Raw genomic sequence first — 25,221 nt, 5'->3', positions numbered from 1 at the left:
TGTCAGTAACTAGCTTTCTGAGAGACTTCTGCCCCCTAAAACGTGTGCTTTTGTCACCTACAAAATGACTGCAGATGTCACTGTTTAGACAAGTTCAGTCCTATTGTCCCTCATCTGAGTTCCTCCCCCACCGCGCCCGCCTGCCCAAACAGCAGGGCGGCAGATAGCACGGGGTGGGTGTAAGACAGGTAGGCCTTCTGTTGCTTTGCTGTATTGCTCAGCTGTAGGCAGAAGAGGCTCTGTTCTTTCATGCTCCGACAATGGCTGCAGTAGGAAGTGAGACCAGGAGGGCAGTTCTCTTCCACCCTCTCTAGCTATTTACCATTTCCCTGCTGTTCCTCCCTTGCTGTCTCTCTCCTTAAGTCTTTGGTTTGGGGCCGCTGGCAATAGCAGGACATACCCTCTTTTACAAAACATTCTGTGGCCTTGGTGCAACTCACCTTTGCCACCTTCTGCCTGCAACTCATTCTGGCCTCTGACTCTCTGCAGTCATGCCCCACCTGATGCTAGAGCCTTCTCTGCAGCCAGGAGCCACCTTCCTTTATGTCTCTCCATCTGACATAAATGTATCTCCTCTCCCTTGCCTTCTTTCTGCTGCGGCTTAACTCATGAGTATTGCATAGAGGAACCCTAACTTGTTTAGGGATATAGTGCACATGAAAGATGCTGCATAAAATAAGGCACCTGGGCTTTTGTTCTGCAGTTGCATGCCCCTGAGAGTCATCCCCTTGCCCTGGAATCTCCATTCCCACTACAAAAATTGTCCAGTCCTCCTGCATGTGAAGGAAATCTTGAAAATTATAAATAGGGAGACAACACTGTCTTGGTTGACACTAAGGCCTTGTCTACATCCACACTTAGTTTGTGGCAAGTGGGGGTGTAAAATGCACACACCATTCCCTGGTGCGCTTTAAAGCAGGCGTAGCTGCTGAGTAGTAGGCAGCCTGAAGCCTTAGCTTAGAGCTTCGTCCCTGTTCACCTGTGTGTGCATTCTGAAACCTGACGTACTTCAAATGGATGGTCCCACTAGTAGTGATGGCCAGTTAAAGCTCTTACCCTACAACTGAAAACTGATTTCCCCTGAGCCAGAAACAGCTGTGTGTCATCTGGGCACCTGCCCTGAACTTATGTTACACTTGGAATAGAAATCTTGAAAGCAGAAGCTTTTGTGAGAAACTCCCATCTATGGGAGTTGGGCAGGATTCACAAATGAGACAAATGGAGCCACAGGTGTGTCGAAAGCCTTGCGCGTTCAGAGATTCTCCACTCAAGTGTTTGGGTGAGTAGGGAAGCTACAAGCATGACATCTGTCCCAGTCAAGCAGAATAAACCAATTTAGGCCAGGCATATTTTCAGCCTTGCTTCCATAGTCAAGTGTTTGGTGGAGACAGAGGACTGATCTACTGAGAAATATTTCACACTAGGACTAGTGACTATATATTAAGGCTTTCTTCCTCCCATGGAGTCCCTGTCATAAGTACGCTACAAAGCGTGAACTGGCCATCTCGAGACTTGCACACCCTACACATCATAGGGGGAGCTCAGCTATCCAGCCCCTGGACCTCCACTATCTTGAGAAGAGGAAGGAACTCACTCCTCCACCAAACTGCTGCAGAGCTGTCACTTTGACTTTTGCTGCAAGCAGCATCACCAGTGATTTGAGTGTAAAGTTCGTTATTCCAAGTGATTACAAAGAGGGGATAGTATTTAGGACTTCTAGTCTTCAGCATTTGTCAAATGTGTGTAGGGGGGAAGGGTATTTCTGATATCTGCAGTGTCCTGAAATTCAGATGTTTCTACACTCTCTTTGTACACATAATGTTCTGCTCCTGTCTGCCTTTAAAAACCTCAGTGCTCTCTCCTCTTAAATCTTAAGGGTACAAACTGTAGCTAAACAGCAGAGCACTTTGGGCTGGGAGAGACCCCTCGAACCAATATTACTAACAAAACTTTGATCCTAACACTGGCCCTTGTTAGTAAGCACTAGGTTAAATAATCAGAAGCTGTGTGTTTCTTTAACAGGCTCTATTTTTTCCCCTTAGTGTTAAAGTGCTGTCCAGTCCCCTTTTGATTTTGCATTCAGAAGATGACCCTGTCTTGCCCATGCACCTGGGTAGAAAGGTAACTTTTCTCATGATTAAAGCCAACTCTACCTCTCTATTCGGTTAGGTTATTGGGGGAAAGGTGAGGCCAAAGGAAGTCCGAGACTGTTCTGTTTTACAAACGGGCCCTGTTACCAGCAGTGGCATCACGTATAATTGTAGATTCCTTTGTATGCCGCTCACTGAGAAGAATCTATATTGACTTCGTATGTGCTGTGTTTAACACCATGCATAAAAATTGCATGCAACACAGAGAGGTTTTTATGTGGGGAGTGGGGAAGGGTGGGGAGTGCAGCCCTTTCAGCACAACAGAGCAGTATCTCCCATGGGTGTAAGTAGTGTTCCCATAGATTTTTTTCCCACCCATGTGCAGAACGAATTTTGTTATATGCACCAGTAAGACACATCGCCTTCATATTGGTGCACATAACAAAACTCATGTGGTGGGGCCAAGGGGTTTAGAGTGTGGGAGGGGGCTCAGGGCTGGGGGGGCTGGGGATGAGGGGCTCAGGGCTGGGTTCAGGGGTTGTGGGCTGGGGATGAGGGGCTCAGTGTTGGGTGCAGGGGTGAGGGCTCCAGCTGGGGATGCAGGCTCTGGGGTGGGGCTAGGGATGAGGGGATGCTCAGGGGCTACAGTGGGGAAGAGACTACTTCCCCTCCCAGCTCTCTCTCCCTGCAGCAGCACCTGGGCTGGGGAGGCATCTCTGGGGCTGCAGGAGGGGTGCCCCTCCCTGAGCCCCCATGGCTGGGGGAGGGGCACCCCTCCTGCAGCAGGTCCCTGGGCAGGTTCCCTGAGCGCCTGCATGGTGCTAAGTAGGCTGCAGCGTGACCACGCAGCTTGCAGGGAACTTGAGTAAGTGCCCTGTGTGTATGATACTGCTAACAGCCCCCACTACTAGGCTATAGCCACCACTTCCCCTTCAACATCCCTTAATTCCCCTCATGACGAGTACCCTGGAGGCGGGTCTTGCTGCTTCCCTGTACTACTGAAGGTTCCCATGATCCAGCTGACTCCAGCCTAGAAACAACTGCCATGGCCTGAACAGTTGTGCCTAGACCTGGACCCTTAGGCAGGCAGACTAGTTCAGAGAGATCCTGCCTTGGAGTGAGCGGGTCAGCTCTAGGATCGAGTCATAAGGCAGGACTGGAGCACCGTTAACCAGACTCCGTGTAAAGAAGGGCATCCAGGCTGCCACAGCAGTGAGTAACTGTCTGGGCCTTTCTCTTGTCTCTACTGGGAGTTCTGAAAGACCTTTCATTTATTTCATGGCTCTAGAGGAACCTTTTTATCTGCTTGGTTTGTCTTTAACCTTGATATTCACCCCACTAGAATGTTAGGGTGCTAGTCTTCATGGAGGTGGGTACATTTTTTCTTGAAGTACCTTGCAGAAAGGAACCGGATTGTTGCACGATGGTTGGGAAAATGGAAAGGAATACTAGTAGGGCTAGCAACGGCAGTGAACGCAAGTGATTAACTCCAAACAAATTAACTAGATTACTTGCAGTTTTAATTGTACTGTTAACTTTAAATTTATATTTTGGATGTGGTTCTACACTTTCAAATACATGGATTTCAGTTACAACACACTAGGACATGTACAGGTCTCACTTCATATTTTTAATTGCAAATATTTGTACTGTGCAAAATAGTATTTTTCAATTCACCTCACACAAGTGCTATAGTGCAATTTTTATTGTGAAAGTGCAATTTATGCATGGCTTTCGTTTTTTACACAACTGCACTCAAAACAATGCAAAACTTTAGAGCCTACAAGTCCACTCAGTCCTGCTTCAGCCAATTGCTAAGACAGACAAGTTTGTTTACGTTTATGGGAGACGCTGCTAACTTCTTACTTACAATATCACCTGAAAGCGAGAAGCAGCATTCACATGGCATTGTAGTAGCTGGGGTTGCAAGATACTTGTGCCTCTTCATGCTGCAGCCACCATTCCGGAGGATGTACGTCTCTGCTGAGTTTAAATTGGTATTCTATTTAACAGTGCAGTTAATAGCAACTACTTTTAATCTTGATTAATTGCCATTCTTAATTGTTTGACAGCCTTAGTCTAAAGCAATCAAGTTCATGAACTTAAACCTGATGTGACAGCAGTGTTCAAAAAGCCAGCATGCCAAGTGTTCTGTGAGCTGAGTAATCACTGCTGCAGTACATGGAAGTGTATGAATTGATTGGTTCAATGGGAAGGAATTATGGCGTGCCTATCAAAGAAATCACCCTGATATTCCAGCTCAATGACCATATCCAAACCTTTGTAGGTCAAGTAAAACTAACAAGGCTTCTGCATGCTAAAGAATTCTTGTTGGGGCCGTCAATGCTGTTTTCCCCTTAATATTAGCTACTTTTGGGGAGAAGTGAGTGTACCTCTTATGTGCATGAAACTGGATCAGCAGGGGACTAGGTGGTGGTTAAGGAAGAGAAGGAGGTCTAGTGGATAAAGCACTGGATTTATTCAAGTGACCTAGCCTCAATACCCAAGACCACCACCGCCTGACCTTGGGCAAGTGACCTGCCTGATCCCATCCTTCTGCCCATTGGAGAGATGTGGTTAACAGCACTACCCTAGGTTACAGGCACGTTAATGAAGCCATTAAGTGCTCATACTGTGGTGAAGAGGGCCATGTAAACTACCTACAGAGAGAAGCCATTAGAATTCACTTAACTGTACTCAAAGTCTAAATGACATGTAGAAGATTCTCTCTCTTTTCTCCTCCTCCCGCCCCCCCACCATCCTAGCTTGCTGAGATTGCTCTCCACTCCCATGCGAACAAAGACAAGGTCAAGTTTGTTGCCTTTCCAGAGAAGCTGGGCTTAGCCCATGAAAACATCTGTTCAGATCCAGAACTGCCAGACATTGTGAAGTAAGTAATGCCAGCAGGTGACTCAACTGTCAAATTAGCTTGTTTATAAAGTAGCTTGTTCTGTGGGGTGGGTAAGGGCAAGTGTCCCTCTCAGCTGAAAAGCCTGCCCAGGTCTGTACCCAACTAGTTAGCATCTGCTGTCTAGCTGTGGACGTAGAAGGGGGTTTGCAGCCTTGGACCACAACTGGCACCCTTAACAGGTGAGCAAAGCAGTGACGTGGCCAGGGCTTTGACCTTAGCCCTAGAGCTGGATAGGCTAGTTCACAGGGCTGTGCGATTAACTTCCTATTCAGCCGCAGAGCTAGTCTCCAAGCACTAATTCAACTGATGGAGACTTGGACATCTGCATGAGTCCCATGACTATTGGGAAGCAAGCATCCATAGCACCTGCTAGCAGCTCTGCCTGCCATGGTAACTCAAACTCTTCCCAGCCTTAGCAGCATCAATTCTTGTTGCCGAGGGGGAAGCATGGGGCAATTCAGGAGGAGACTGGTGGTCTGTTCCAGGCTCTGGGAGGTGCGCTGCTGCTTGCAAGATACTTTTACCCTTTGCTTCTGTTTTTTTTTAAACAAGTGGGGATAATGCTGCTGCCTCTCCCCAGTCAAATCTATTGTAAAAGATGCTCTGAAAATTTACCTTTGGTCAAGGGCTTATGCCAGTCAAGGGGCCTGTTGCTTTTCATTGCCCTCGGCGTAGATCCTGGCCACTCTGCTGGGAAGAGTCCTCTGGCTTCCCTGGGAAAGCACGGCAATCATGTTCTTCCCTGTGACATACCACAACTGCGCTACTGGACAGCTAAACTAGTCTATTATATACTCCTTATCCTTCTCATTGCTGTGTTAACATGAGCTGCTCTTTGCATCTGTCCATATTTCACTTACTACTTATGGGGCAATTCTGTACAATGTAGAATTTGTACAGCAATGAAGTTGTGCGCACACAATCCCAGTAGGCTGCAGAGCTGAGGGCTACCACTAGGGGCTGCTGGACCTGGCAGAGTCCATCTTGCAAATACAGTAACTCCTCACTTAACGTTGTGCAGGTTAATGTTGTTTCGTAGCTGATCATTTAGGGAATGTGCTCATTTAAAGTTACACAATGCTCCCTTATGATGATTTGCATCTGCCTGCTTTGTCCACTGGATTAGATAGGGTGACCAGTGGGAGGGGGTGGGGTGTAACAGGAACCTATATAGGACACCCCAAAATTGAGACATCTGGTCACCCTAGGATTAGAACCAGGGGGGTGGGTGCCCCCAACTTCCCTGTAAGCCAAGGTATGTGGCTCAGCAGCTGCCCAGTAGCCGTTCTGCTGTGCTGCTCCTGCCCTGCCCTCTCCTGGGAGCTTCCTGCAGGGGAGAGAGGAGAGGGGCTGATATCAAGATGTCCCCCCTGCTCTATACCCTCTCTCCACAAAGCAGAGGAGGGGACAGGGCAGCTTGCTAGCAGCTGTTGCTTCCTGTCTGAGCTGCTTAAAGGGGCAATGCCTGCCTGCCTGCCTCATATGCATGCACCCTTACAGCTAAAGGTGCTGACTTTCCAAAGTGCTGCACATGTGCTCCAGCTGGATAGTGGGGGCTCATCATCATGTTCCATTTTTGCAGGGAAGTGTTTGCAGATACTGCCCTGTATCTATTGTTTCCTCTCTGCTGCCTTGTAGAGTGTGAGGCTACATTAAGTGTATTAACCCTTGAGGGCTCAGCCAAGTGCTAGTTCATCATTTAGCAGCAAGACATTCCCTAGGAAATATCCCACCCTCTGACTCCTCCACCTCAACCAAGCTTCACAATCATTCAAAACTTAATGTAGATATGTCTTGTCTGGTGAGAGTTTGTCTGGAACCTAACCACCCCCCCCCCAATTTACATTAATTTTTATGGGGAAATTGGATTTGCTTTATTTCACATATGTTCCTGAAAAATGCATCTTAACTATGTTAAGTGAGTCAACACACACACTCCCTTCTACAGTATATTCTGGGCATCTGTAGTTCTCTGCCTGCCCTGAAGGAAGGAGGGGGGGTGTGCAGGAAACTCCTAATCAGCTTGGGACCCAGCATCAGGCTGTTTCTCCCTCTGCCGGGGGGGAGGGCAGGCAGAGAACTGGGTTGTCAAAGGTGGTTTTTTTAATCTCTACTCCTGTATTGTTAAATATACTTGCTGACTGGTATTTTGAAAAATTACCAAAATTGAAATGCATGTTTATATAGTCTGTTGACAATGTGCAGAATTCCCCTAGGAGTATTTTAGAGTGCAGTATCTGTGTGTTCACATGGGTACATGTTGAAGTAAGTATTGGTGTTTAACATTCAGTTTTAAAGCTTCAGCTGGAAGACCTAGTCTGAAAATGCAATGAATCTTTCTCCCCTGTATCCTGCATCTGAGATCTCTGGGGACTGTATGTACCAGTGCGGGAATCCCTAGTATAGTGAGTACCTAGCTCTTGCACCACTCTGTCAGGAGCCTTCGGCCTTTCACAGGTTAGTATTCCAGAGGCACTGGCTGCTGCTTCCTTTGGAGGGTCAATTCAATAATTAGTTACTGGAGTACTCAGCCCAGCATCTGTAATGATCACAGTCCTTAAGGGGCCTGCAGAACAAGTCCTGTATTAGTATACCACAGGGTCAAGTTTTCTAGTCTAACTTACCTTCTTTCAGGGGAAGATACATATTAAACATTTAGCCATTAGAATAGGATAGTTTAACGTTACTTGTTTTGTTGCAGAGACTTCCTGAAGAACATCAAGTGATACCAGCTACTGCAATGTATGTTAATCACCATGGGCACACTTACAGCTGCAGCCACATCATGGCAGAGACTTTCAACAAAACTACAATAGAAAGTTGATTTGATTTTAATCAGCAAATGGACTAAATACATTTGTGTAGACAGACCTGCTACTGGCAAAATAGCTTCCCCCTGCCCTAAGCTGTACCCAGGTAGGGCAAAGTTTACTTTACACTAAACTTTGTTTTCTTCTTAAGAGCTTAAAACTAAGGGCTGTACTAAATGTAAGCAGTTTTTGAAGTGATAAATAAGCCCCTCTATGGCTATTTTTACAGACATCACATCTGTGAAACTCCAAATTGTGTAGTCAAGTTACTAGTCAGCACAGAATTGGACTTTATCTTAACACCTTAGTAGGAACAGGGTGCTTAATATCTGGAGTATGACTATGGGGTAGTGATGAGGCCAGTGTTCGTAGAGGGCTGTCCAGTGGAGGGCTGGAAAGGCTCTGAGTGTTAAGGTGGGGAGGTAATTATCTTGCTCTCAATACTCCTGCTGAGGTTGCCTCAGTGCTAAGTCCAGTTCTTTAGGAAATTAGAACCCATGGGAGAACAGAAAGTGATCAAAGGTTAGAACTGTGCATGCTCAGTCTTGAGGAAAGGTAACAGTTAAGGGCAGTGTTCTGTGCCCCCTGCAGTTACAACACTTAGTTTACAGCAAGGGAGGTTTTGGTCAGTTTTTCCTTCTGCTGAAACAAAGCCTATTACTATCACCCTTGCTCCTGAGGAAACCTATTACTACTTGTGTGTGTCTAGTTAGACTAGTTGGGCCTATTTTCCTTCCTTCCTCCTCTACTTCCCTTGTGACATTTTATGTAACATCTGACTTGAGGACAGGTACAGTAAAATCGCCTGGCTGAGTCTACACAAGCAATCCCAGGTTCTGACTTTAGGCTTAAGTAAACCACAGTGAGTGCAGTGGATATTTCAATTGGCACTTTTATTCCAGCACCAAAAGCAAGCAGTTGTATTTGAACATTCCTAACACCTTGACTCAGAGAAACCTGAAAGACAATAAAAAGATATCCACTAAACCATTATGGGAATGTATGTATGTAACAATGCTTACACCACATCTTTACTACAGGCAGCTTGCACAGCAGAGTCTTCTCAGAACTACATCTTCAGCTTTTCAGTTGTACAACTGGAATTCTTGTCATCAACCACATCCCTTGGTTCATTAGGTGGAGGAATCTTTGTGTCAGAAGGCTCCACATTCCAGATATCCCGGGCGTATTCCTTAATGGTCCTGTCACTGGAGAACTTCCCAGAGGCAGCTATGTTTCTAATAACCAGTTTGGTCCACTCCTTAGCGTTCTGTGGATAGACCAGATCACATCACGTAAATGCTGACAGTCCTTGCAGGAATTGTATCTGTTCTACCGAGTGCCTGAAAGGACTGGTAAACTCCTATCTAGGACTATGGTTAGACACCAGCCTTGAAGGGAACAGCAGCATTACTATAGTACCCAACAGGTACAGTGTCTAAAGTTTGAGTGAGGGCAATTTTAGAAAAACTTGTGCTGTGCCAACCAAACCTCTCCAAGTTGCTGGCCTACATGATCCTGTTCCAGTGAAGACATGCCTGAAGGTCACTTTCATATTTAAGTATTTCGACACAAAGCTTTGCACACTGCTCAGGATCAGCTGCTCTGCTTGAGTGCATAGTGAACAATGCCAGCTTTCTGAAGAGCCAATTGGCTCAAATACATTTTTGCTAATGGAGATCCTAGTGAGCAATTTGAAGAGCAGGGCCCCCAAGCAGGCTATAGCCTCCAGCAGATTGCAAGTTTCTTGCTCCCTCAGCCACCCAGCTGATGGAGACAGGCAGAAGTCGGTCACTATCCTCAGTTAAGCTCTAAAATAATCAGTGCTCAATCTGCCATTATATTCAGTAACGGGTAAGTCTCTACAGGTAGATGCAGTGGGCTAGATCTACCTCACCCAAACCAGTAGATACAGTGGGTTATAGCAGGGGATTTACCAGATTAACCCAGTATGCCCTGGAACAAGTTAAGAGCAGCTTTCAAGATGTTCTAACTTGCAGTAGGGATCCAATCCCATTCCAGCCCACCCTGGATTGTTCCTGTCCCATTCTTACCATATACAGCTGGCTGACTTTGTCTTGGCATTTGACATATGCCTCATAATCTGCAAATACTTTAAACCTATTAGAGCAAAGAAAAAAGTGCAAGTCACTCACCCTGCTCCTACAGACATTTTATATACCTGCGTGACAGCTAACTAAATATTAAATAAACTAAAATGCTCAGTGGTCTGCCCTGTTTAGAGCTGAGAATTGACACAAACGGGGAAATACTTCACAAAACATGTATTCCTGACTTGTTTGAAAGTCTTCAACCTGTTTGCCTAGAACTCACCCCCATCCTGGCCTGTATCGAGTTGTCAATGGAAAGAGGGATAGTACAGACCAGCTGAGACAATGGTACACCAGACATTCAAGGAAGACAAGATGTCATGGGAGCTAACATTATGTATTCCCATAGTGCCTACAATTTCAAAGCAGCTGCCCACATAATAGGTACAACATCCTCTGTCACAGAGAGCTTTTAGTCCAAGCACTGCAAGACACAAAACACCCTCCTCCTGGCCTGAAATAGGGAAAGAGCAGCAAGTGACTTCCTGGTTACTGTTCATATTCTCGGAGAAATACAGGCTGTACCATTCAAAAAGGCTATTAAGAAGCCTCACGGCCCAGGAACATCATCTGCGTACGCTTGTGACAAAGGCATGTGCCCAAATGTATCAGTTTTATGTTCCCAAGAGGAATATTAAAAAAAACTGCTAAAAATCAATTCTACATCAGTTCTAAAATGTTAGAATTGTAGAGAGAGCCTTTCACCCCCAAAGGATCCTAAATTGCTTTTTCATCAGTATAGCACTCTGAAATACAGTCACCTCAGGGGGAGAACGTGACAGTGAGGAAGATAAGTGGCAGCCAGTACATTGCAAATCTGTGCTCCAAAGAGTTCTGGCTAAATATACTGCAGCAAACTGATAACTGCCATGGACTGAATGGAGGAGACTGGACTTCAGCTCCTCAAGCCACATCTGAAAAACACCTCCCCCACCCCCCCCTTGGAAGGATGAAGACCTAAATGGACCCTGCTGGGGTCTCTACTTGGTGCCAGGGAACACAGGTATTTTGAACTGAATGCTGATACCACTAAGCCATCTCCTGCCCCAGAGTTAGTATTTCAGAGGTGGTTCCTACCTGTCATGGTGGAACAGCATGTTGGTCACTTCATTGAAAAGGTCAGGTTGCGTCGGAGAGAAGAAGCCACTCTTGATCTGATCAATGGCCTGCTTCAATTCAGGAAGCTTGTCATAGTATTCCTGAGCATTGTACCTGAGATGCAGAGAGGGAAGATGTTTAACAAGCCATTTTAAACATCTGTTTGTTCTAACAATTTAACAGTGATGAATCCTGAAGCTAATTTTACCTACTGCCATGGTTAATTCACTAGTCCGGTGCTCTGGTGCTCTCTACTGCTGTAGTCCTTTTGATGCAACAGACCTTTAAGGGCAGCTCTTTCCACCTGCATGGTATTCAGAAGTTGCACCACTTCCTAATGGCTTTGTTCCTTGCCAAGGTAAACCCATGCCTATGTAGCCTCCAAGGCTGGATTACAGCAATGCCCCTTCTTTGAGCAAAGCTACCCTCCAAGGCTGGGCTTCCAAGCCAAGCGGCAGTCTGAATGCACAAAGGCTGAAGTTCAGAGTGATTGTAGTCATGTTGGATCAGGATATGAGACACACAAGGTGGGTGAGGTAATACCTATTATTGGATCAACTGCTGCTGATGCGAGAGACAAGTTTTGGAGCTGTTGGCCAGCAGTGTGATTCAAAGCTTCATTGGTATAAAGGCCCAGCCCAGGGGACTGGCTTGTTTTTTTTTTTCCCCCCCCTCCCTCAAAGCTCTCCTTCATATAATGCTATACAAGAACCTCACCCTTTCTTGTCCAGCTCTGCAACATCCTGGATCCTCATGCCAAAGATGAACAAGTTCTCTTCTCCAGCCTCCTCTGCCATTTCAACATTTGCTCCATCCATGGTCCCAATGGTCAGGGCTCCATTCAGCATGAATTTCATGTTTCCTGTACCGGACGCTTCAGTGCCTGCTGTGGAAATCTGTTCAGACAGGTCGGTCGCTGGAATCACTGCCAATAAAATGCATTAAGAGGGTCATAATTACTGGCTTCGTTCCTAATTCCATGAGAGTCAATTTAAAGTCTAAACAGGAATCCATCCTTGGCATCACTGCCCAGTTTAAGAGCAGCATCCATTAGCATCCTTGGATTGGTGTTGTGTTGGCTCCTAGTTCTAGGGATTTTTATACTGATTGAAAAGTTGGCTGCAGATTGGGACCTGGCTTTAAAAAGACACTGGCAGGACATACCAGCCAACTGCAGCTTCCTAATCGATATGGACACTTTAAATCCATCCTTCAGAATACATGTTTTCAAACTTAGGCTCCTGATCCTACAACTGGCTTTGTGTAGATGGAACGCTGAATCCATACAGAGGTCTGCATAGATCCTCTTGCAGGATCAGGGCCTTAGAATTCTGGCCATAGCTTCATTCCTAAATCATCATCAAAAACTTATACTAGGTAAGATTGCACACTGCTTGGAGAACTTTAGATCAGAGATCATTCTCCTCTGCAGTTCTTAGGCAGCGTTCGTGTTTAGGAGACTTATTCTTGCTGTTTGAATTGCCGGTTTATTTTACCACCACAGCGTGCACAGAGATGGAATTTTCAAGACAACCCAACTCTAGAAGATCCAACTCTCTCTCAAGAGCTCTTGCAGTGTTGACACAGCTATGAGAGACAACTACAGTTGTAAGCTCCACAGGAGAACCTTGTTTTGTTTTAAAGCACACACGCACAGGAAAAGCGGTGAAGTAGTAGCTTGTCAATCCAGGTAACAAAGTGGAAGAACATACCCACACTCTCGCTCACTCTGAAAGGGAAACTGCTGTTAACCCTTCCAGCCGTGCTTCGGCTCGTGGGTCTACATGTAAGCAGCAGAGCGTACAAGCTCTAGGTAGGGAAGAAAAATCTTAACTGCACCCAATTAGACAGGCTGATCTAAAATTACTTGGCAGCTTTATTGTAATGGCAGTTACGTCCTCCTCCAAACCATACTGCACATGCAGCCTCTCCCACGGCTCTGAGCACTTTACCTTTTTCAGCCAGGGACACTCGGTAGTTCTCCAGAAAGATGACTTTCAACTTGTTTCCAACCACAGGGTCATTGTTCACCACATGACCCACAGCTGTAATGAGTTTGATGATCATTTTAGCCATGTGGTATCCAGGAGCAGCCTAGAAAAGAGCCACAGGCTGAAGATTAGCAAGGCTGTTAATAATTGTACACCCACATTCTTTGACTGCCGTTTTGCTCACACAGCTAGTTTGTTGGAACACCCTTGTTACCTTGTCTTTTTCCCCTCCATACCCCAGCCCGCTTGTTTCTTGTCATTTTGACTGTAAACTCTCTGGGGCAGGGACTGTCAATTATTCTAGGTTTGTGCTTTGCCAAGTTCAGTGGGGCGCTGACTTGGCTGAAACCTTTCAGATGCTACCATAAGAGGTAGATTTTTCCAAAGGTGAAAATCCCATTCAAAGGGAGTGGGACTTTTATGCTCCTAAATCCCTTAAGTGCTTTTGAAAGTCTCCCCCATGAAGTGTCAAACTACCCCCCCTTACACAAAGCCCGGTGCGATTAACTTACTTTGCCTCCAATAACAACTGTCCTAGGCACAAATGGCTTCATAGGCTCTCTCTTTATGCCTAAAACAAAAAGGAAATGTGAAATTACCTAACGTTTTCAGAACAGGTGTTGCAGACTTTCAGTACCTATCCACGCTTGCCCGGGTCAGACTGTCTCCTTCAGAAAGACAGACAGCGGGTGAGTGACTTACGGTTGTACAGGGTGATAACGTGCAGGCAGTTCATGAGCTGACGCTTGTATTCGTGGATTCTTTTCACATGCACATCAAACATGGAGGAAGGGTTAATCTTCACATTGTATTCCTTCTCCAAGAACTGGGCAAACTTGACTTTATTCTCCTGCGGAGCAGTTAAAAAAGGGCATTATTGCACACAACGGAGTTCACACCATCCCATGGCTTGTCCAGAGATTCCCTAATCCCTTACCTGTTTCACTTTGGAAACCTCCCGAATGAAGATATCGTCATTAACAAACTTATGCAGCTTTATCAGCTGACTTAGATCTTTCACATAGTCCTCTCCTATTTTCTGTAATAAGGATAAAATTAAGTAATTCAATACGTTCATCTCTAGAGTTACTAAATAGCCTTTTTACAGAGATGGTGCAAATTTAGCTCAGTCCAGGCAGACTGATACAGAACCCAGGGTGTTCTAACTTCAGGAGGGATCAATATTTTCTATAGACAGCACTTTTGTTCAAGAAATTTTAACTCAACAGGCTGAAAACTAAAATGACAAACAAGGTTTGGAAAAGGTTGGCCAGTTTTAAATTGAAAAATTTAGAGGTCAGAGGTCTAAAGTCAAGCCCCCCGCAATCCCTCTTCCGTGGAGAGTTTCAGAACACATTTTCCAACTTGGCTTCACTAGCCATGTGGTCAAGAGCCTAGGATCTGGGCTTGAGTGGCTTGGGATTTTGGACTCTCCTAACTAGGGTTTATTCCAATAGGTCCCTGCTCCAAATGGGAGTTAAAAGGCAGACCCTCAGACATTTTTGAATGCTGGGCTTGTCAATCTGTAGCAGTATTTTGAAAGGCACAGCTCTTTCCCTTTGGGGAAAGTGTACCAGGGCCCAAGTCCTGTGCATGTCCTTGTACCACCTACAAAGAGAAAAGGAGTAAGAAACTCAAGGTAGTTTTCAATTCTCCAAAGCTCGAAAATAATAATAAAAAAAAATCTTAAGGATTCTTTTAAAAAACACTTTCACTGCTCCCTCTGGCTGCAGCATTAGTGAACAAGGTGGGAGCACCCTGCACTCACTCATTCTCTGGCTCACGGGGATGCTACTGTACAGGGCAGAGTGGGGGCAGGAATACTCTCAAAGAGAGACACAGGAAGTCCCTTGATAGTTTCTCATGAGATGGGGGACCAGTATTTTAAGCAGGCTTTTGAAGGCAGTCTGGGTAGTTTTCCCACCCAGGAACGCTGAGAGATATTCCAGGCCAGGAGAAAACAGTCTGAATAAAGCAGTTTCCAATACAAATTCTCTCCCGCAAATGCCAGCCTTGAAAGAGACCCTCAGCCTTTGCTTCACTGTCTGGGGCTGGAAGACGAGGGGGGACAGGGTGACCAGTGGGTGGAACTGGAGGGGAGCAGCTGCTTTTTCCTTTATTCCCAGCCATAGGCACCGACTCCGTGGGTGCTGCGGGGCTGGAGCACCCACGGGGAAAAATTAGCAGATGCTCCGCCCCCACCGGCAGCCAAGCTCCCCCCGCCCCCACCTCGCCTCCTCCTCCCCTGAGCATGCCATGTCCCCGCTCCTCCCCCTCCCAGCACTTCCCGCCCGCCACCTAACAGATGTTTGGCGGCGCTTAGGACTTTCTGGGACGGAGGGGCAGGAGGGAGGACACAGCGCGCTCAGGGGAGGAGGCGGTAAAGAGGCGGGGCAGGGGCTGGGGGTGGAATTGGGGCAGGGCAACGGTGGTCCGGGGGCAGGATGGAGGAGAGGGGGTCGAGCACCCACAGGGCAGAGGGGAAGTCAGTGCCTAGGTTTCTAGCTCTTGAATCTAGTGCTGCCCCCATGGGGAGACCAACCCCCCCCCAGAGAGACATGCATCTGAGCAGCCATCACTGATGCAGAGGCATCCAGCTGCTATGTTCAGTGAGGGTGCAGAGGGCACTCCCAAAGCCGTGCCTCACTTGGAGAAAAAGCTGGTTACCATTTTAACATCGTGCCCAAGCCCTCTTTCCCACATGCTCCCAGGACATGTACATACAGAGGTGCTGTAGTTACCTCTGCTATGAGCTCTGCTAGTCCTGGGTTGCAAAGCAAGAGCCAGCGCCTGGGGGTGATTCCATTGGTCTTATTCTGAAACTTCTCTGGTTCCAGGTCAGCAAAGTCCTTGAATCTAGGACAAGGACAAGGTAATGGTCTTATTCTGAGAGGCTATTCTTCCATGCTCAGTGCAAAGCTGTTATCTGAGTGGGCATCCATGCATACAGGCAGCGTTGTCTAGAGCACAGGATTGCAAATTCTACTCCCAGCTTGGACAATGGTTGACTCGCTGCATGGCTCTGGGCTAGTTGCTTACTGTCAGAATCTCCCTTCCTGCACCATTACAAGTGGGAGTTGCAATGGTGGGGAATTAAGGGGGAAAAAGGCTAATTTTACGGCCCATTTCTATTACATTAACATTCATTCATAAATAAATGTAACAATCGCTAATCCTGGCTTGCTCTCGGCATCAGTCACAAATGCTCTGCACTGTGCTGATTTGATCCTGACTCAGACAACGCCTGTTTTCCATTTTATAAGAATTTTACTTAGTTGTACTCCAGTCTTGATTTCAGACGTCTTACTGAACAGGGTCAGGCACTGCTGTACTTTGCAATTCATCCATTGCCATCAGCCACATGTATAGTTTTTCTAACTTACACCTGAGTCTTCACGATATCAGAGTGGATCTTTGCTACGCCATTAACAGCATGAGAGCCAATGATGCAGAGATGGGCCATGTTGATTCTCTTGACTCCTCCTTCTTCAATCAGGGACATTCTTCTCAGACGGTCAAGATCATTAGGAAACAGGGCTGCAACTTTCTGTGAGATGGGAAAAAGGCCAGTCATAAATTTGATATCTATAATTGGGCATTAAGATCAGCTGCTCTCTTAGCCAGCAGAAGGAAAGCACACCCTCTGCCCTAATAGCATCCGGGGTCTGATCAATGCAAGGACTGCTGTATGGTAAAACCCAATCCTACGTAGGTCTCTGGGGCCATCTGAAGCCTTTGTAAAATTCAGGTTATAAAGAACAGCTTCAGTTTTGATATGGGAATAGATCGAAAGTTTGGAAAACAGATTTGGGATTCAAGTATTGTCCAAACGACAAATTCAAAAATGTACTGTAATGATTTTTAAGAAAAAAGATCCACAGCACCTAGATCGTGGATATGTTCGAGCATCAATAAGGTCAGTCACTCTACAACTCAATCAATCCCAAAATAACCAGAACAAAAAAAGCCATCCCTGTCCACAAATAAGAACAGCCACCTGTATGGGCCAGTATAAAACAGGATTAAGTATACTTGACCTGATGAGTTCTGTGTAAGCTCGAAAGCTTCTCCCTTTCACGAAGAGAAGCTGGTCCAATAAAAGCTATTACCTTGTCCACCTTGTCTCTCTAAGGTTAGCTACAGCCAGCCAGCGGCGGTGCTGCTGTGAATCGTGGGTCACTGAGCGTGGGCCAGGCCTAAGAGGCATCAGAGAAATGGACAATGGGACCAACAGCATCAGAAGTCCCAGAACAGAACAATAAGGAGTTCTATAGGGCCGATCCACTCCGAGCGTGCGCTGCACATCCCAGATGAAGCAGTGTAATGGGCCTTATTAGGAACAGCCGCACTGTATCATCCTCTACATGAGTTATAACAGCACCGCGTTCCAGGCAGCCCGGATGGCGGCACAACTGAATTCTGCTTTGAGCTCTGTTGCTGCCTGTAGCAGGGTAGCTGCCCCACTCTGGCATGAAAGGGGTTAAAGCAAGCCAGAGAGGCTGTGCAGAGCGCCAGCCAATCAAGTGGAGGCTTGAAAGCAGCCTATCAGGGCCAGGCTGGGCCCTATAAGAAGGCTGCAGGGCAGAGAGGAGTGCAGTCTCTCCCTGGTGGGTGAAAGGAGAAGCACCCAAGACAAGGGCAAGACAGAGGCTGGGGGAGCTCTAGGCGGACAACTGCCGCACTGGGGCCCTGACACAAAGGGGCAGAGAAGGTGCTGTGGCTATGGGAAGTGGCCCAGGGAAGCAGGCAGTAGAGGAGAGTTTGAGGGGGGCAGTAAGTGGATGCTGCTAGAGGGTCCCTGGGTCAGGGCCCAGAGTAGCAGACGGGCCTGGGTCTCCCCTTCCCCCTCATTTGCCAGTTATGAGAGTGGCTAAGCCAGACTGCAGTTTGCCCTTGGAAGGGGCTAGCCACTGAGGCAAGTGGTAGAATCTGAAGCTGCCAGTCCCCCAGAAGGGGTGGGAAGAGAGCCAGTGGAGCGGGCATGGTCAGAGGGCAGTGTCCAGAAGCGGATGCCGCGGTCCAGGAGTGACATGGGTTCGACTGTGAGGATGATGGAGACCGAGAAAGTAACAGAGCGAGACACCACAAGAGAAGGTGCACCACTGAAAGAGCTAATTCCTAAATCAACCAGCCCTGTTACACTGCCATTCTAGCAGTTTTGTTCCTCTCTCCTCTCCTCCCCATCATTTGCTGCATCTGAAGCTTTGTGAAGAGTTTGGATCATTGACATCTGCAAGTACTTGTTTCTGCCCTCTCTGGTAAATCCAATGCTCCACAAAATCAGCATTATCCGGTCTCCCCTGCTCCCATAAATAAATAGTGTGTGTGTCTGGGCAAAGCATCTTTACCCACTGGCAAAGTGGTTTGATTCACCAGTTTCTCCTTTAGGAACGAATTTAGTGTTTGATTTCCCCCCCCTACTCTGAGCTTTCTTATAGGGCCACTGATACAGCAGTAGGGGGGGAGAGGCAGGAGTAGAGAGAGAAATTTTACTAATCTGCATCCTGGCTTGGTTTCACATTTACACTAAGGCCCCTTTGTGCTGCCAGAGTGCAAAGAGACCTTAATGTCCTTGAGATTTAAGCCCTCCCTTGTTTATTTTACACTCCTGAGTCAGCCCCATCTTCTCTAGAGTGAGCTTAATATTTCAGGAGGAAAACAACTTTGTTTCTCAGAGGGACTTGTTAAAAATCGATAGATCAGACAGCCAGTATGGGATAAAGAGGAAACGCAAAAAAGGATTGCCTGTGGTTTAGCCCAATCCTTATGTCAAGGACCCCCTTCTTTTCCCTACCCTCTGTTGAAAAAGAAATTCAGCACAGATCCTCACAGCCACACATGCAGATTCCATGTCAGAGAGAAGCCAGCCCATTACAACCACCACGCCCCGGCACAGCACAGAAAGATACCGGATGCTTCCTTTCCCCTCCCACAGCGGGATGTGTTCAGCACTGAGCGAGTGTCCCTTTCATTTCAAGTTACTTACGTCCAGATGCCTCTGGTTTATTTCGTAAATTATTTGCAGATGTCTCGGGAGCAGCTTCTCCACGAGATCGACCGGCCAGCGCTCTAGAGCTTCAGGGAGCACCGTGTGGTTTGTGTAGGCAAAGGTCTGCTTGGTGATATCCCAGGCCTGGCATTTAATAGAGGGGGTTAACGGTTAAAAGAGTAAAGCCAAGGACGCCCCAAACCTGTACAACACCCACGTACTACCCACTCTGACAAAACTTTACTCAGACCCAGTCCTGGGATACAAATTGTCCTCTCACTAGGCAGGGGTAGGGGTGTATGTGCCTGGGGGCTGGGTCTGCTGCAGACTCCCTGAAGCTTAGCCGGAAAGTAATTTAATCTCTGCAGCCTGGCCTACACTAATCAGTTTAACTACATCACTTGGGGGGGGGAGGGGTGTGTGTGTGAAAAATCCACACCTATGAGTGGTAGAGTTAAGCTGACCTAAACCCCCTCACCTGCCATGTAGACAGACCCCTCTCAGGGAGGTGGATTAAATACAGCAACAGGAGAACCGCATCCCCCCATTGGCATGGGTAGTGCCTACAGTGGTGTGGCTGCAGCAGTAACATTTCAAGTGTAGACAAGCCCTGTATCTGCATTCGCCATCTGTAAAGTGGGGATGATGCCACCTCCTGTGTCTCCTCTATGTAAACGGACAGCTCTTACTAGGTAAATGTACAGCACCTGGCACAACAGGGCTATGTTCTCGTTTGGGGCCTCTTGGATGACTTTAATACCAATAAACAACTTGTCAATCTATGCTGATCACTCCAATTGTCTCCTTCATAACCTATGATGAAACAGGCCTTTCTGACAAACAAGAACGTTGTTGAACAAAGGGAAATTTCATTCCTTGCAATAGGCGCTTCCAGCAGGAAGACTCAGATTTTGCAGATCCTTAATGCTCTGCTTGTTTCTTTCAGATCAGAAGAAACAGGCTTTTTAAACACACTCCCATGGATTCTGATATGGAATGGTGAACTTTTTTTATGTTGGAATTTTATTAAACTCCTATATAAGAGTTCCAGATTGTAATGTTCTGTTTGACCAGTACAGTCTGTGGCTGCTAGTTATTGGTTCCATAAATCCTAGTTTAGTTACTGCTCTAAAGATGCAGATTATTGATGAAGTTGTTACAGGCAGCTGCTGTTCCATATCCTGCATGAGAAAGGTAGTGTATCCTGATAGCTACTTTTAGCTAGCTATTTTTAATCTAAGAAGTTTTAGCACGTTTACAAATCCTTGCCACATAAATGTCAGACAATCATCATTACGACAGTGAGCCTTTGTTTAGAGAAGCACACAGGACTATCATCTCTATTTAACAGGCTGTGCCCATATTACGGAATGAGCATCTCTGCATCGATGGCTTTGTGCTGCACAGGAAAAGATTCAGTTTCCAAATGATTGGTAGTCAGTTAGCTTACAAGTGCAACAAGAGTACGTATAAAGAATAGATACAGATCGGTGAACATCTGACTGGAATGTGTGCAAACCCACTGAGCAAGCACTGTGTGAGGATTTGTGTATGCAACCCAACTTGGGCATATTTATTTTTATATTATATATAAAATAATAATAAAGGTGTGTATATATATATCTGATGTTGACACATGCAAAAGTGTTAGCAGACTTTTGAAAATGTAGGGCTATGCATGGAGCAGATTGACCTCTTCAGTAGTACACCTCTACCCCGATAGAACGCGAATTGGGATAGGACGTGATAAAGCAGCGCTCTGGGGGGCGGGGCTGCGTGCTCCGGCGGATCACTGCTTTAGCGTGTCTGGCTCCGACACGCTGAGGGTGCCGGGCCGAGGGTCTCGGGGGGCAGACAGGGAGAAGGGGGGGTTGGATGCTTTGGAGGTTCTGGGGGAAGGGCGGTCAGGGATGGGGGCGTAGGAGTCCCAGGGGGCCTGTCACCGGGCAGGGGTATGGATAGGGGCAGTCAGGGGACGGGGGGTGGGGAGGGAAGGTTGGATAGGGCATGGGAGTCCCGGGGGGCCTGTCAGGGGGCGGGACTGTGGATAAGCATCGGGGCAGTCAGGGGACAGGGTTGGATAGGGCATGGGAGTCCCAGGGGGCCTGTCGCGGGGTGGGGGTGTGGATAGGGGTCGGGGTAGTCAGGGGACCGGGGGGGGGGGGGGGGTTGAATGGGTCGGGGGTTCCGAGGGGCCAGTCAGGGGGCAGGAAGTGACTATTAATAACGGAAATGTTCGAGGCCAATGCAAGTTCGATATAACGCAGTTTCACCTATAACGCGATAAGATTTTTTGGCCCCCCGAGGACCGCGTTATATCGGGGTAGAGGTGTAATTTGTTTTATTGATTTCTGAACAGATCCATTTTTGAACAACAGAAACCTCACAAAAGGTTTTACAACTTAAAGATATAACTGTGCGTATCACAAGTTTAAAATTGGCCTCCATAAGTCCCTAAAGCTGTCCTGACAAGGCCTGCTACCTATCACTTTCTTCAACTTTGTGGTCTTGATCACAGTGTAGTTAGATTACAGGGGTAAATCCAAGAGTCTTGTCGATATTCTATCATATGCCATGAGAAAGGTAAGGGATTATCTAGACAGCTGCTCTTTAGCAAGACTACACTTGCAACGTTTGGTATTCTCGATCGCAGAAAAAGCACCGAGATGATTTTCCAAACCTTAGTCCATGGCAGTTTTTCAATGTCCACAAAAACCCTCATCAATTCGGGAATGGCCAGTGCAGGATGAGTGTCATTCAGCTGAATCGCTACCTATAAAAATAATACAAAATTCAAGCAACCAAACCTGTAATCCTTCATTTTGCCCCACAGCAAGCTGCTTCGAGACATGTCAAATATGCTACATTTCCATTGATTTATTCCCTCCTTTGAAGCTGGGTGGGTTTGAAAGTGAGTTCTTAGTCTAGGAAATACCATATCAGATCCTGAGAGAATCACTTGGTCTTCACAGTCAAAACATTTATGAGGAAGCGGAAAGCATGCTTTCAAACTCAATCATTACAGACTTCACTTGGCCATTATCCCATAACGTTTACCTGATCTGGAAAAGAATCAAATATAGTTCGAACACTTTCTGTGCTTCCAAATTTGGATGCTTTGAAACGTCGGATGATATCCTGGAGGGTGGCAGCCACGACGAAGTACTCCTGCTTCAGACGCAACTCTTTGCCTTCGAAAAACTACAAACAAGAACAGACAGGAATGCTACATAACCTGAACAGTTAAGGGACAGGTGCAATACAAGAAGGGTTTAATTCTCAGTTGGTTTGAGCTTAAATTGATCTGGGTTGCTCTAACCTTACAGCAGTGTGTTACTTTTTGGTTTTGGTATTTCCCCAGCAGCATTTGCAACTTCAACATTGCAGCATTGTGCCAATGCATGAGAATGAAAAACCGAACCTGACTAGAAAGAAGGAAGCTGTCCAGTTTGTTTTCCCTTGCCTTCAGTGAGTGAAATCGCTGAAGGAAAAAGGCAGAAAAAGACGAGAAGAAAGTTCATTTGTAAGGATTCTTTTCAGTGTTATAATCCCTGTGATTGGTTTAACCTGTAGCTACTGACTCCTTGTGCTGAACTGAGGCGGGAAGTAACTCTTCACACTCCTAGGCATACATGAGCAGGGCACCCAGCATGCCTTGCTTGGATGACAGGTCAAATCCCATCCCTGCTGGAGCCAGTTCTCTGCTTTGTTGAGGCAGTTGAAGGGAGTTCTGGCAACGAAGGAAGCCACATAGGAAGCCAAACATATCTTACACCAACATTTTCAAAATCCAGGGCCTAATGTTAGGCTTCCAAACAAAAGTGACCCGATGCCCACGAATATTAGAGGAACAATGAATTTAACCTCATGCCATTTTTTGACCTTGCGTGAGTTCAGCTGGAGCATCAGTCTGACTGGTTTTGGATTTAAGAAGTCTTCCTTAAACCGGATTTGTTGATTTCTCTCTTTAAAGGGCCTTGTCAGATCAAATTAGTCACACAATTCAGGGTTTATGAAAGACCGCCTTTTACAACACGCATAACTTCATTTCTCTCTCTTTAAAATTTCGGGTGGTATTTTCGAGTGCCCACATGGATTGAGGAGCACAAGTCACAGCTTTCAGTAGAACTTGTGCTCTTAAATTTCTTAGATGCTTTTGAAACATGCCCCAGCCGCGCTCCCCCCGGCAACGAATATTTTAAAATACTCCTCTGCAGTGTGTGAAACCCCAGCTTCATGTCAGGCTAACGTAAGAAAACCATGAAGTAATGCTGATTGAAACGGCTCAGTGTTTGCTTCCCACAATGCACGGAGGCACTGTTTACACGCTCACTGTTCTTTTGTTGGTGTTTTTCGGATATGCCCTCTGCTCCAGTAGTCTGACACGGAGAGCAGGATTAACCCGTTTCCCTGTCTGGGCACGAGGAGGTTTTGATTCAGCTAATTAATCAAACGAACGAGCAACAGGCTCTAGCAGTGAAACCTTTAGCAATTTTTGGATGACTTACATTATCGTTCGGATAGAGGACACGTGATATGTTCTCAGCCAAATTTCTGTCCAAGACGGCTTGAATGTAATCTCCAACGTTAACTACAAGGGAAGGGTTGAGTCAATGCAAGCACACGTTGCACAAGAGGCTTGATGGGTTGCACGCAGGACAGTTAACAGTCAGAGGAATGACAGAAAGATGGGGAATCGGACAATAAAGCAACACAAGCTTGACTGTCAAAGTAACGGGCGAGTCAGGAGCAGGCCCAGTTACTGGGCTATTCAAACTGGATCCTTCCTCCTTGACTACCTCCCCCCCGTAATTTCCCTTTACTGTTGGTTAAATAGCAAGTTCCAGTCCTTGTCCCAGCAGCATTCTATCATCCATGTTATTTCACTGCTCTCCCTGGCAGCCCTCCTGCTCCCCGCTCACTCCAAAGCATGCGATCGGCCTCAGATGTGGGGAGATTCAGGACAGAAGCGAGTAGGTCACAGAAGAGGTACTCACAGTCTCGGAGGTTGAAGTCATTAGGTGCCCGAGCAGACCACAGCCGCATGGTGTTGACAGTGTTATTCATGTATCCAGGCACAGGGGTATCGTAGGGCAAGGCAAGGACCACCTATTACACAGGGGTTACAGTATGACCTGTAGTGAGCCAGATTTGGAGGTCTTTTTTAGAGAAGAAGCTTGAATTAAAGCGTGACTTTGTGCGATATTCCGACTATTCCCAGAAACACAGCACGCCCCAGATGTGTCAGTCAAGGCTACACACGGGGCCTGACCAAAACCACCTGAAGTGAATAGAAGGATTCCCACTGACTTCAAAGAGCAATGGAACAGGCCCACAGAAAGCATATGTTGAAACGACATGGAATTCAAAGCCCAATCGTGTCAGTAAGTGTCTTTCCACTGACTTCAACAGGCTGTGGATCGGGCCCTTAATAGTCAGTTTGGCACTGCTAATTATACAAAATTATCTGTTGCTCAGAACATTGTTGGGATTCTTTGCTAACTTAAAAAAACCTGAAAAGGTGGCCATAAAAATATGCTTGAAATGTACAAAACTGTTAGAAATAGAATTAGAAAAGCAAGTTGTGGCTAATCAAGTTGAATACTGACTTCTCCTTAAAAAGGGAGAATTTGCAACTAGGTCTCCAACTCCAGCAATAGGAATCACTCATTTACACCTTAAAAGGGGGGGGGGGGGGCATAGAATATATTCTAGAAACATGCTCAGGAACATTGCTCCCAGCCCTTATACACCCATTGCAACCATCTAGATTTTGGAAAGTGCTATAATTCAGGACACGGGGTTGGGAGGAAGAGGGGGAGTGTTAGTGTTATGGAAAAACTAATCAGCACTCATCTCCTCCAGCCTGCAAAGAGAAGTTGCTCAGACTTTGATCTGAAGATGGGGTGTCTGGGGAACCCTCAATTTCCCTGCCAGCTCCACACAGACAGATGGCACTGTCAGCACGGGACACTCCATATGGTATCTGCAGGCTGAGCAGTTACCAGCACAGAGGCCTGGTCAGAGGTTTGCCCGTCAGTAGCTGGCTATATATTATGCCAGGGTTGTTTGTGCTCAGGGGTGAAGGTGAAGTTTTCATTCCTATTCCCAGTACTGGTATCAGCCCAGGCTGCAAGGCAAGGGCTAGGAGGCACTTTGAAACGTTTGGTTAAAAGCAGTATTTCTTTGCAAGGCCAGCCTTCGCTCAGCTGTGGTCTCTT

The 25,221-nt window shown here is 46.6% G+C and overlaps 2 protein-coding genes across 8 annotated transcripts in view; one reads left to right on the top strand and one right to left on the bottom strand.

Moving 5' to 3' along the window:
- ABHD12B (abhydrolase domain containing 12B) overlaps positions 1-7,727 on the top strand; it is a 38,367-nt gene extending 30,640 nt beyond the window's left edge. Inside the window, exons 11-13 of the mRNA XM_077819668.1 lie at positions 2,043-2,121; positions 4,856-4,980; positions 7,703-7,727. Of these exons, the coding sequence (XP_077675794.1) occupies positions 2,043-2,121; positions 4,856-4,980; positions 7,703-7,727 (229 nt within the window). The remainder of the gene's footprint in view (positions 1-2,042; positions 2,122-4,855; positions 4,981-7,702) is intronic.
- PYGL (glycogen phosphorylase L) overlaps positions 1-25,221 on the bottom strand; it is a 45,754-nt gene that overhangs the window by 1,921 nt on the left and 18,612 nt on the right. The window contains exons 7-23 of one of the 7 annotated variants that reach the window (XR_013346463.1): positions 23,998-24,109; positions 23,509-23,591; positions 22,058-22,201; positions 21,681-21,773; positions 18,998-19,144; positions 16,395-16,558; positions 15,753-15,867; positions 13,949-14,050; positions 13,714-13,861; positions 13,524-13,582; positions 12,973-13,114; positions 11,738-11,945; positions 11,000-11,134; positions 9,866-9,932; positions 8,834-9,081; positions 5,617-7,808; positions 3,609-4,073 (exon numbers count right to left, since the gene is read on the bottom strand). Coding sequence is in view for 2 of the 7 variants with exons in the window: in XM_077819665.1 (XP_077675791.1) it covers positions 8,881-9,081; positions 9,866-9,932; positions 11,000-11,134; positions 11,738-11,945; positions 12,973-13,114; positions 13,524-13,582; positions 13,714-13,861; positions 13,949-14,050; positions 15,753-15,867; positions 16,395-16,558; positions 18,998-19,144; positions 21,681-21,773; positions 22,058-22,201; positions 23,509-23,591; positions 23,998-24,109 (1,920 nt within the window). In the remaining 5 variants the exon portion in view is untranslated. Of the gene's footprint in view, positions 1-3,608; positions 7,809-8,687; positions 9,082-9,865; positions 9,933-10,999; positions 11,135-11,737; positions 11,946-12,972; positions 13,115-13,523; positions 13,583-13,713; positions 13,862-13,948; positions 14,051-15,752; positions 15,868-16,394; positions 16,559-18,997; positions 19,145-21,680; positions 21,774-22,057; positions 22,202-23,508; positions 23,592-23,997; positions 24,110-25,221 lie in introns of those variants that run through there. The other 6 variants (XR_013346464.1, XR_013346461.1, XR_013346465.1 and 3 more) reach the window with 6 other exon arrangements.

This window comes from Eretmochelys imbricata, chromosome 6 (genome assembly GCF_965152235.1).
Source record: "Eretmochelys imbricata isolate rEreImb1 chromosome 6, rEreImb1.hap1, whole genome shotgun sequence".
NCBI classification, from domain to species: Eukaryota; Metazoa; Chordata; order Testudines; family Cheloniidae; genus Eretmochelys; species Eretmochelys imbricata.
Note: the sequence above shows the minus strand (reverse complement) of the source record. Positions and strands in the feature narration are given on the sequence as shown.